The following is a 12,500-nucleotide window of genomic DNA, read 5'->3' on the forward strand; positions in this document are numbered from 1 at the left end:
AATTTTATGGTACAACTTAGTGCTTTTTTTCTAAAAAGAATGTTTAGGGGTACTCTCATTTTGACTCAAGAAAATCACCACCGGGGGGAAATACAGCTCAAATCAGGGGAAATAAATAGAGTGAATTTCTTCTTCCTTTAAATTCACAAAATGTTTAGGGGTATGCATTCCTCTGCATCCCTACAGAAAAAAGCACTGGTATTACTCCAAATCAAAATGGTGTTATGAGCCATCAAACATTTTTTCGAAGAGTCAAAACAAAAAATTTTTTTCTTCCAGTAGCACCTTAAAGACCAACTAAGTTAGTTCTTGGTATGAGTTTTCGTGTGCATGCACACTTCTTCAGATACACAGAGGTTCTAAGAGGTTTTCCAAGAGGTTCCACAATTTTGGCCACTAGTGTACACTGGAAGACTGCACTAAGAGCCACCCTCTCCCAATTTTTAATATGAGATAATAATGATTGTCTGCGTGTGCACATACAAATAAATAAATATAAATAAATAAATAAATCCAACCGGATGGGCAGCGCATAAATATATTATTATTATTATTATTATATTTTGCTATTTCTTCGGCTGCCGTTTGATCACAGCCTCCACGGAATGAATTTCTCTGTTGGCTTCTGCGGGAAAGCCCAGTGAACATGTAAACTCAGCAGCCCCTTCTTAGGTTGCCATCTTTATACGCTTACTGAACTTAAGGAGGCTTTTCCCGAGTAGGAAAAACAGACTAGTGGGAGGCCCTGGCGCATTAAAAGTCAATGCCTGCTCAGCCCCTTGATGCTCTCCAGGCCCTGGTGCTGCAGGCTTTGGACAGCGCACACGAGCCCTCCTCTCCCCCCCCCCTCGCACGGAAGCTACGGCCCTGCTGGGACAACAGTGCGCGTGCCCACAGAGAGGGCTCTGAGTGCCCCCTCTGGCACACATGCCATAGGTTCGCCACCACTGGATTAGGATCTGACAGTACATCTCCAAGCAATTCGAAGTAGACAATAAAGGTTTTTTATCAGTCAACAACACAATGATTTTCCACCTCCCCATGTTATACTGCGGAAATGAAAAAAAGCTGGCTGGGGTGTGAGGTGATAACAAGGGATGGATTTCTTTTCTGGAAGGACTGCAAGTAACATTCAGTTCTTAAACTCAGCAAATTAGTGGACTCAGAATTCCTGGCTCTGATTCCTGGTAGATCTCAGGGTTCTGGTAAAAAACAAAGCAGATTCCACATGTCTGCTCTAAATCTGCATGACATGCAGCCAGAGAGAGAGTTTTGTGCCTTCGCATCTGAGTGATGAATTTTGACCAGGATTTACATGCAGTTGTGGGTGTGTTTGGGTACAGAATTCATTTGAGTCCTATGCTCCTTTGTTGCACCGTGGGTGGAGTAGGAAGAGACAGAGGCAATGTTTTGCTTTCCATTAGGTTCAGCAAGATTCATTTATTTTATAATACCTTCTCTCCTCATGTAATGTAATGCCAGTGTTTGGCTCTGCATGCAAGGATTCAAACTGGGTACAGTCTGTTCCTAGTACTGATCCATTTTGGCTCCTCTGCTGGTGGCATTGCATACTGACATTATACCAGCACTGGGAACACACTGTCAGTGTATCAAAGATGCACTGTCACAGGTTACTTGCATCCAAATATTCTATCCAGTGTAAATTTAGCCTAGGACAGAACTCTAAATTTGATTTTTGAATAATACAAATGTCTTGCTCAAGCATTAACTGTTCTTTTTTATATATTGTTAGGGTGAGAAAGGAATAAAAGGAATTAGGGGAGAAGCTGGAATTCCGGTAAGTACACAGAAAGAAATGCAGCACAATTATACTCCTGTGTTCAATATAATCAGTAGTATGTCAATGGGAAAGAGCCAAGGCACCATACGCCCTACTTTGATTCATCCATTTTGTTTCTCCCTTTTGAAATGGATTGGTTATGATCACCAGGTTGTACACTGTTTTCATTTTGGGAGAAGACAGGAACAAAGTCGGTGTCAAGCAGTTCTGGCCTCTCTCTGCCACCCAGTAGCATTTCTCCATCTTCTCCACACAGATGAACTATTACTTCTTTGTTCTTCCTCCCGCTTTGAATATATCCGAATAAACCTTTAGAAATTATTTTTAACCTCTCTTGCAAGCCTGAGCTCCTTCTGAGCTTTGGCCTACCTGCCTGCCTTCTCCCTGCAATCACATTTCTTAAAGTCAGAGTGCATGTCCGACTACACTCAGCTTTCCCTTTCCTTTGTATAATGTATCCCAATAGGAGGTGGCCCCCTCATCCTCTCAGGTAAACTCAGGCACACTGTCACATGCACACAGCCCCCCTCATCTCCTGATTTATGCAGATCAGTTGATCTGGGACAGAGCCAGTCCACCCATAAGGAAAGGTGAGGCTGCTGGATCCACAGGGGCATCACCCGCTGCAGCCGCCACAGTAGTAGCAATGACTGTGGTGCAATCCTTGGAGGCTGGCTCTGCCACTGCCTCAGTGTGTCCCCCCCCCCCCGTGCCACCTCTACAGTAGCCTCATGGCGAATAGGAGGGGCTGCCCTCTGGGGTCTCCTGTGGTCTGCATACATCCAGTGTGATTAAGAGGGGGCCTCGTCTCCCCCCCAAAACAATCACCTTTGATTCCCACTTCAGCTGTCGAATAAGGTTGATTTTATTCCCCTCTTGTTTCTGATGTAGATCTTTATTGCCCACTTGTTCCTGATGTGGATCTTAACTCACCCCTTTTTTGCTGGTGGGGGTGGCAGCACCATTTTGTGGTTTCCCTCAAGTGCCAAAGCATCTTGGGCCAGCTCTAAGTTTTATCAAAGGATTTATGTGATTAGGAGAGGGCAGATGGCACCCAGATTAGCAAAGTGGGCTCTGTGCATTCCACCACTGCGGTTACTGAAATGATGTTGGTTTTAACCTTTTGCTGACACCTCCAAAATCAGTGGGGTCTTTGTGGGACATAAAAAGTTCAGGCGGGAATGGATGAGGCCTCCACCTGATCCACCTTTCTCTTACAATGAAATTGTCAACCTGTTGCAGTCCAGTATTGCCTTCATTGTTCTCCCATGCATGTTCAGACCTGAGTTGCAGCCATTTTTATAATAAAATGCAATTACAGCACCAGGCGAAACATGACTGAGACTTCCTATCTCTATGCAAAGTTCTTCCTGCTTGGCTCAGTTGTAATATAAGCAGGACTGGAGAAAACTGCTTTAAAGCAGCAGCAGACAGCAAAGCTCCCTGGGGAGGCTTCCCTCTCACACTCTTTTTTGTTGTAAAAGGGAGGCCTGTGCTTTAAATGTGAACAGGACAAACATACGCTTTAGAGAGTATGTTTGGCCCATACTTGTTCATGGAAATGCTCTCTGCTATTGTCAAGATCCTCTCCATGCAATTTGATTGTTGGCATTCATCTGTCTTGAGAGACAATGGAGTATGACTTTTGGGGTGAAGTCAAACCACTGCATTCGTAGTACAAGCCTGGCCTGTATGTCTGGAGGTCCTGGGCGGCCCAGACAACAGGTCCCATCTCTCAGCCTCACCAATGGGGTCCAAAGGAAAGCAGAGCTATATGTTTGGCTGCAGGAGTTGCCAGAAGGAGCAATGCGTACAATTTTATTATCGTGCTAAATCTAATTGTGATGTTAAATCAGAGCAAATAGTTCTTTCTTTCTTTGTTAGGGTCATCATGCACTTTCAGCAGAAAAGGGAGAGGAAGGAATAACAGGCTTTACAGGACAAAGAGTAAGTATCTGGTCAAAATAAGGAGCAAATTGTTTGCCATTCTCAATATGATATTTTCCCTGTCATTCTACCAGACCATCAGAGACTGTCACAATTAAATGTTACATTTTGGGTGGTGTGGATTTAGAAAATGCATCCGGTCAAATTTTATTTTGGGTGATACTGTTGGTTCTGGGTTTTTACCATCTTTGGCATCAGAAACGAATTCCCCCCATGCTGGGATAGCATGAGACCCTTAGTCTAAGGCTTGCGAGTTCAAATAATGGGGTAGAAATTAATTATTGTTGTTGTTGTTGTTGTTGTTGTTGTTAAAGCCCCCCGTTAGTACCCTGGATTGCAGAGGGTTGGACTAGATGGCTCTTGTGGTTCTTTCTAACTCTACAAGGTGGCTTCCTCACTATTGACTTTCAGGGGAAATAGAAAAAACATTCCTGTTCACCAGGGCATTTGATGACTGGTAATTACACAACAAATGTGAAATTAGTAACTATGAGGACATGTATTTGTTTGTATATGTTTTTTAGTTCTAACTTATTTTTAAATGGTTTTATATGGTTTTGTTTTAGATTGTTTTGCTTTAACATTTTGATAGTTACTACCCTGGGGATGCGGGTGGTGCTGTGGGTTAAGCCACAGAGCCTAGGACTTGCCAATCAGAAGGTCGGTGGTTCGAATCCCCGCGACGGGGTGAGCTCCCGTTGCCCGGTCTCAGCTCCTGCCAACCTAGCAGTTCGAAAGCACCTCAAAGTGCAAGTAGATAAATAGGTACCGCTCCGGTGGGAAGGTAAACAACATTTCTGTGTGCTGCTCTGGTTCGCCAGAAGCGGCTTAGTCATGCTGGCCACATGACCCGGAAGCTGTACGCCGGCTCCCTCAGCCAATAAAGCAAGATGAGCGCTGCAACCCCAGAGTCGGTCACGACTGGACCTAATGGTCAGGGGTCCCTTTACCTTTACTACCCTGGGCTCTTGTGGGAGGAAGGACAAGGAAACAAACAAACAAACAAACAAACAAACAAACAAACAAACAAACAAATAACCAACTATGATTTCATAGGGTTTGCCAGGAATCAACGGTCTCACTGGAACAGAAGGGGATGTGGTAAGTTTGTAGCCCAGAAATCAGATTGTGGCTTGGATCTTGAAATAAGGAACTATCTGGAGGGGAAATTCCAATTCCGTCTCCTTCCCCTCTCCACTTGTGCCCTCCCAAGGTGAGGGGAAGTGGACTTAGCTAAGCCTGGCAGGACAGCTTACTGTATGGTATTAACCTCTTCATGCATTCATTAGACTTTTGCATGTTGGTTATATGAGGCTGTGTGGTTATCCCACACAGATTGGATGAAAAGAGTTCAAGCGCCCTGTGGAGCTGCTCCTTTAGCAGAGCCAACAAAATGGTCTTAGTTTCCACCTCTTCCTCTGCTGCAGTGCATACTTGTGCAATATCCAGAAAGTTTATCTTAAAAAGGTGACAGCGGCAACTAACAAATGGGGGAGGAGAGAGAGAGAGTTTAGAGAGTGAATTTAGGTGAGAGGGGAAGCATGAAAGATTTTCTATGGAGTTTTGATAAAATCATGAAAGTACTTTCAATTGTTTTGAACTGTATTTCAGGGTTTCCCAGGACCTGATGGCTTCCCTGGCATACCTGGTCAAAAAGGAACTAAGGTAGCTTGTTATTCTAATATGTTGCTTGCACAATATTAATTCCAGGGATAGAGCAAGTTGTATAGAAGGGCTCTTTTCAAATTCTGTGCTTCATTGGTCAATAATCCCAAGTGTTGTGGCCTGGTGAAGGTGAGAAACACCTTGTAGGGGATCACCTGTGCACTCCTTCATTCCTTCACTATACTCCGGACCCCATAGGAAAGCACAAGAGAGCCTGGCCAGTCATGGGACCCAGGCAAGAGGTACAACAACTGCATAGCACCCAAGCGCAGATGGAAGAGTGGGGCTTGGGTAAGCCAGACAATCCCAGTATGGCAAATAAAACCAAACCTGGACATTCCAGGCAGGAAGGAAGATGCAGCCCACATGTCTACTGCAATAGAGGGGGTTGGCCTGAGTGTCCATGAAAGGAGAGACCTGCCAAGAACAAGCTGGAGGGATGTCAGTGGGTTGGTTCATACAGTCAATGTTAGCTGTATTTAATAAGTGATAGTTAAAGCTCAGGCATCTGGCCGACAATCACTTAAACAGAATTGTTAAAAGCACCAGTGAGAGCTGCTGAGCCTGGAATGTAGCTGAATGTTTTGCCGCTCTTCTCTCTGTAGCTTCTGGGTATTGACAGCTGCTTAAGGAGAAGGTCCAGGGTCACACATAATCCAGTGGTAAATGTCCAAACCAACTGCAAACATTAACTTGAAAGCAACTCTTAACCATAGTTAATAAAGCATAGTTAAGATGCTGGGCTAGGTTCACAAATAACGCTAAATCATGGTTTAATAAACAGTGGTTGAAAAAAGCATGGTTTAAGTTTTATATATGAACTATGCCTGTGAGAGATCCATGAACTGCCCTGTGTGCTGTGGAAGATACGTTTGTACCCTGGTGCCGACTGCTTTCCTTACCAGCCGAGTCCATCCCAGGGTGGAGCAAGTGGAACTTTTTATGTTACATTACTCTTTATTTATTTTGCCCCCCAAAAGCCTCTAAGTAAACCACAAATTCAAATACGAACAATACAAATGAGAAAACTTCAAGATAAGAATATCTTAACATTTCAAAAAATGTTTGGGGTTGTGGGGTCAGGCAGAGGCCTTCCTTGATGGTTCCAGCCCAGTCTCTCCCCTGTCGCAGACCTCACCCTCCTGCCTCCTGCCCTTGCCATTCTTCTTCCACTCTACCAGCAATGTGAAAACACCTGCTGTGTCTGAGCTCCAAATTCAGACTCCATTTTATGTTAGACTTAAGTATGTCTTTTTAACTGAATTACCATTTTAAGCCTGCCTGAAAAAAGCTGCTGTATTTGTTACTCTTCAACAAGTATTCCGAGTGAGTAAATGTTATTTTTACCTTTTACAAGAATAAAAAGAAAAGAAAAAAGAAATACAGCATCCATCTTTAATGAAGATAAGAGGTTTCAATGTGTTGCTCACTCCAGAGGAGATGACACTCCTAAAATATATTCATTTTAGCAATAATTTACTTTGGTACAGACATTCTAACTCACATGGATCATGTGCAGAAAGATGACAAAGAGAAATTACAGAAATTTGTGGGAAATGAGAGGCAATCTTAGACATATTCCTGTGACATGAGGGAGGATGTTTGTATTTATTTTATTTGTTCAGAATAAGGAAAGTATTTTACATGCAACCACAAATAAAACCAGTGAACTGAATTTGCATTTACACAGGGAGAGCCAGGAGACAAAGGTGCTCAAGGACCACCAGCTTATGCACCATATCCCAAACTAATAAAAGGTATTGCTTTTCAATCCTTCTTCCGATTTTTAAAAAAAATGAGGTGATAGTAGTCGTATCTTGATAAAAATTCCACAGGTGCCAGCACAAAATGGTTGTAATTGGTGTGAAAAAAAGAGGTCTGGCACTCCATGCCATTGAGTACAGTCACAAAACTCCTTCTTTTAGTGCAGCTGAATATGTTTGATGCAGCCTACTATTTTCATGCAGTAAAGTGGGGTGGGAGTTGTGACATGGCTGACTCCTCTTGGGGCAACTAACCTTCCTCAATGTCCACTGCTTGGGAGGCATGTGCATTGCTTTGGTTTAAGAAGGCAACATCCATATTAGGGTATATTGTGTGGCAGTATGAAGTACTTGCCAGGGTTATTAGTGCAGTGGCCAGAATAAACTTTCCTGGCTCTTACATATGCAAGGATGGCATACTAAGCCAAACCATGACGAAAAGTAACTGAACGGTCCAAATCCAGAAAATGGAGCTTATTGCGGGTGAGTTTAATAACTCAATGTGGGCACAGAGCTGTGTACCCATATCCTCCCCACTTGTCACAGTCCATGCCACAATGGGGAAACCAGCATTTCCAAGGTGTGGAGAGGACTCAGTGACATTAGATTTGGGGGACTGGCAGGAGATGGAGAAAGCGGGTTACAGTATGGGCTACAGAAACTTAATGAATTCCTCTTCATGGACCTTGATCCAGCTGGGTTATGGTTGTGAGGGTGTTGTGCTCTGAGAATGTGTAGTATGCAAGCAAAAATGGGTAGTGGCTAAATGCCCATTTGGGAGACATGATAAATCTCTATATCTGTGTCCTTAAGCCTGAAATCCAATCTGTACTTTGGGGATATTTTCAGGTGCAAGAGGTGACTGGGGACTCCCTGGTGCTCCTGGGCCCGAGGGTGACCGGGGCGAGCAAGGCAGTCCTGGAAGTGCTGGTCCACAAGGATCATCAGATGGTAATTTACAGCCACTTTCCTACTCCAGTATTGACTTGGGAATAGTAAATTCACTTTTTTCACAGTCACATTTACATTATTTTTATTTCATTCTCATTCTCATATTTGTTGCTCTTATCTGAATCGCAGCAAACAATTATGCAGCTTGAATCATCTACAGCAGACATGTCCAACGCATTGATTGTGCAATGGATTTTTGTTGATCGTGACCAAGGCCTCAGCACGCCTCCGCCCACCGCCCTCTCTCATGGTCGCCAGGTGCCCTCAGCACATGCTTAGCCACAACTGGAGCAACTCCGCATGGGCAGTCGAGGCTACATATAGTCAGGCTGCTGCAGCAAGTGCTCAGGCTGGCGCTGGCCATCTCAAGGATCCAGCTGCAGGCTTTCCCCAACGGCCAGTCAGGTGACTGGCCCTCAAAGGCGAGAGGTGCCTGCCTCTGCCCCCTACAAGCTGCAGCCCTGGGGCGGGGAGGCAAAGATGAGGCGCACAGGCTCTGCACAGGCTGCAGCGCTGCAGAGGCACCCAGTCAGCCCCTGCAAGCCAAGCCCCAGGGCAGGGAGGTGCGTGGACTCCACCTGGCCTGCAGTGCTGCAGAGTGAACCACGCGAAGGGCAGCGTTTGAGAGAGACAATTACATCCCTAATCCCCCTCCCCCCACCTGCTGGTTCCCATGAAAAGAAAATGCCCTCTCCTTCCTAGTTGTGTGTGGATGTGGAACTTTCCTCACCTTTCCAGCTCCAGCCTAGCTGTGTTTACTCGAAAGTAATCTGCTGCCCCCCCCAGCTCTTCGTTTGGTAAAGGAGGAATTGGACATTTCGGAGCGTGTTGGCTTCCCATGTGCGCCAAGGGCCCTGGGAGGGGGCTGGTGTGGGAGTAATCATTTGTTATTTTTTTCACCATCATCATAATTTATTATTTATACCCTGCCCATCTGGCTGGGTTTCCCCAGCCAAATATAATATATTTAAATTGAAGAATGACAATGGGAGAGTGTGGTAAATCACTGCCAGTTTTTTGTATTGGATAGATCGCAGCCTAATGGAAGCTGTACATGCCTGACTTCATAACAGCTCGGGCAGAGATTAACTTAGAAAAATAATGAAAAACACTTTTGCATTCTGTTTTTGTAGGAATTAACCTCACTGTACCCATTAGGAATGGATCTGGACTTTTGGTTCTTTACAGAACTATGATTCTACCATTATTCACAATCTATACTTTCTTTTTTTAAAAAAGAGGCGCTTACTGTTAGTTAATAGACAATGCTTCAGCTGAATTATAGCTGGGACCAATGGACATTATGTTATCTCTGAAGTGCTAAGTGCTAATCTTTGTAAAAGATTGTGTAGCAGTTGCATGGTAAAGAAATATAACCCAGAGGCATTGGAGAGAGCTGTGGACTGACTTTGGGGTTACTGAGTTGTTGTTTGCAGTTTGGCTTTGGTCAAGTCATTTCGCTTCTCTATTTCCTTTGTGAGTAAATGAAAACCCTAGTTTACCTATTCCATTATTATTACTATTCTGATCAAAGATTTAGTGTCTGGGTGTTGACAGGTATTTGAAGTACATACTTGTGCATATCCCTGCAGCCTTGACATATGATATCATTTTTTTTATCTAGAGCATTCTTAAAATAATGCATACCTACCTGCTTTTCTCATTTCAGATAACTCTGTGGGAAGAGGTTTGCCTGGAGAAATGGGCCCCAAAGGCCTGACTGGCGATCCAGGTTTCGCAGCTGTTTATCCAGGTCCTCCAGGATTAGATGGCAATCCTGGATTACAAGGATCACCAGGTGTCCCTGGCCCTCCAGGAAGTCCAGGTAGGAACCCAGAACTTTTAAAAGTAATTAACATTAAAAAGTTACATGATAGTGCTGACAATAATATTCTGGGAAATTTCCTATTTAAGCATTTTTTGAAAGACCAGTGAGAATTTTAAATTTTCCACTTGGTAATGAATCCTAAAGCAGAGGAGTTTGGATTTGGATTTGATACCCCGCTTTATCACTACCCGAAGGAGTCTCAAAGCAGCTAACAATCTCCTTTCCCCTCCTCCCTCACAACAAACACTCTGTGAGGTGAGTGGGGCTGAGAGACTTCGGAGAAGTGTGACTAGCCCAAGGTCACCCAGCAGCTGCATGCGGAGGAGCGGAGACGCGAACCCGGTTCACCAGATTACGAGTGCACCGCTCTTAACCACTACACCACACTGTCTCTCAGAGGCTTTTCTGTTTTGTACTGGTTGCATGGACTGTTGCATGTCAAAGCCCCAAGCCACCCCATGAGAATAAAGACATACGGACACAGAATTTTAGGTTAATGTTAATGGGCAAAATTTAGGCCACAACTTTATTGGTTACAGAATGTGAGTGGCATTGGCATCAACTGACTATACAGTGGTGCCTCGCAAGACGAAATTAATTCGTTCCGCAAGTCTTTTCATCTTGCGAGTTTTTCGTCTTGCGAAGCACGGTTTCCCATAGGAATGCACTGAAAATCAATCAATGCGTTCCTATGGAAACCGCCTTCAGACCAGGTCCGGGGACAGTCTGTCCCACGGCCTCTTCTGAAGGCCGGCGGGGGGCGAAAGTCTTTGCTTCCCCCCCCCCCCGCCTGCCTTCCCAGGACTTAAAATGCTGGCGGGCGGCAGCGAAGCGTTCGCTGCCGCCCGCCAGCATTTTAAAAACCCCGGGACAGCGGAGGACTTCTCCGCTGTCCGGGGCGATCTTAAAATGCTGGCGGGCGGCAGCGCTGCCGCCCACCAGCATTTTAAAATCGCCCCGGGACAGCGGAGGAATTCTCCGCTGTCCCGGGGCGATTTAAAAGCCCCCGGGAAGGCAGGCAGGGGGGACAAAGACTTTTGCTGCGCACCTTCCCCTCTGTTCCCGGACCTGTCCTGAAGGCTTGCGGTGGGAGGAGGGCTTTCCTCCCCACCGCCAACATTCAGAATGCTGTTCTGAATGTTGGCGGTGGGGAGGAAAAACCCTCCTCCCACCGCAAGCCCCGGGAACAGAGGAGAAGCCCTTCGCGCCTTGTCCTCTGTTCCCGGACCTCCCACCGCAAGCCTTAGGACAGGTCCGGGAACAGAGGAGAAGGCGCGCTGCGCTTCCCCGCTGTCCCCGGAGATTTCCCTATGAGCTTTCGTCTTGCGAAGCAAGCCCATAGGGAAATTTGTCTTGCGAAGCCGCTAAAAATCGGAAAACCCTTTCGTCTTGCGGGTTTTTCGTTTAGCGAGGCATTCGTCTTGCGGGGCACCACTGTATCTGACTCCTTCCCTCCTTGCAGGGAGTCTGGTAAGGGTAAGCCACCAGTAGGGGGAGCCCTGCCGATGTGGATCGACTCAAGCATCCCCTGGGTTCCCGCTGGAGTTGTGGCATGGCCCTAGCCCCTCCCCGGGCTTTGGACGAGATCCACACCCCAGGATTCCTTTAACGGAATACCCTTGAGCACGGGAGGGGCGGGTGATGGTCGCACCTCCCCTCCCACACACATTGCTATTCCAATGCCTGAACGCCACACAAACCCAAAGCTCGGCGCCAATACCCTCACACCTGCAACCAACCTTTTATGCCTTTGATAATATTGGCCAACTAAACATTTTCGCCGTCAGAAAGATGAACGCCAACTGCACGGTAAAGGGCAGTTTAAAGGGCAATCAATTCCTGGGTGGCAAATCACCTCAGGCAGGCAGGCAGGCAGGCTCAGGACAGACTGGGCAGCGGTCCTGGATGTCCCTCTCTCACTCCTCCACACATGCCCTCCCTCTTAAAGTGGGATGCTCCCCACTCGATGTCACTTATGCATGCGGGGACAATATTCCCCCCTCCCATAATTTTTCTTGAGATTTAAAATTGAGATCGAATAAACAAAAATGGATATTCCAGACATATTGAACTCCACAGTGCCTTTAAATGAAGGCCATTTCAGATAGATGCTGGTGATGCAATGCTGATAATGCTTCTTTGAGGCGATATATAAATTAATAAATAATAATGATGATGATATGGGAGTGTTTTGTGTGCTTTTCTTTCTGTGGATGCCCACATACTTCTAAATTATATTCATATGATTTGGAGACTTAACAAATGGACAAAAGTGGATTCTTCCTCAAAGCCCTGTGTTTGCAAAGAGACTTTGAGACTGGGAGAGTAAATACTCACCATCTACTACTCAGTGGTCTGGTGATCTCACCGACCTTTCTACATATTATAATAGTCAATCTAGTTTGGATATCTATTATATGGACTGCTTATATTGACCCGTACTGCATATTTAATTCAGGACTAATTGATTATGTTTATTGTTAAAATGACCTAATGATGTTGCTTTATTTTCCTTCTTGTTACATTTGCAAAATCTAATAAATAA

At 45.3% G+C, this 12,500-nt stretch overlaps 1 protein-coding gene across 1 annotated transcript in view; it reads left to right on the top strand.

The window, feature by feature from the left end:
• The window catches only part of COL4A2 (collagen type IV alpha 2 chain), a 181,414-nt gene that overhangs the window by 106,534 nt on the left and 62,380 nt on the right, over positions 1 to 12,500 (top strand). The window contains exons 14-20 of the mRNA XM_083729819.1: positions 1,754 to 1,798; positions 3,686 to 3,748; positions 4,805 to 4,849; positions 5,360 to 5,413; positions 7,104 to 7,170; positions 8,026 to 8,127; positions 9,797 to 9,952. Coding sequence (XP_083585945.1) covers positions 1,754 to 1,798; positions 3,686 to 3,748; positions 4,805 to 4,849; positions 5,360 to 5,413; positions 7,104 to 7,170; positions 8,026 to 8,127; positions 9,797 to 9,952 — 532 coding nt within the window. The remainder of the gene's footprint in view (positions 1 to 1,753; positions 1,799 to 3,685; positions 3,749 to 4,804; positions 4,850 to 5,359; positions 5,414 to 7,103; positions 7,171 to 8,025; positions 8,128 to 9,796; positions 9,953 to 12,500) is intronic.

Source organism: Podarcis gaigeae (genome assembly GCF_964106915.1).
Source record: "Podarcis gaigeae genome assembly, chromosome: 3".
In the NCBI taxonomy this organism is placed as follows: domain Eukaryota; kingdom Metazoa; phylum Chordata; class Lepidosauria; order Squamata; family Lacertidae; genus Podarcis; species Podarcis gaigeae.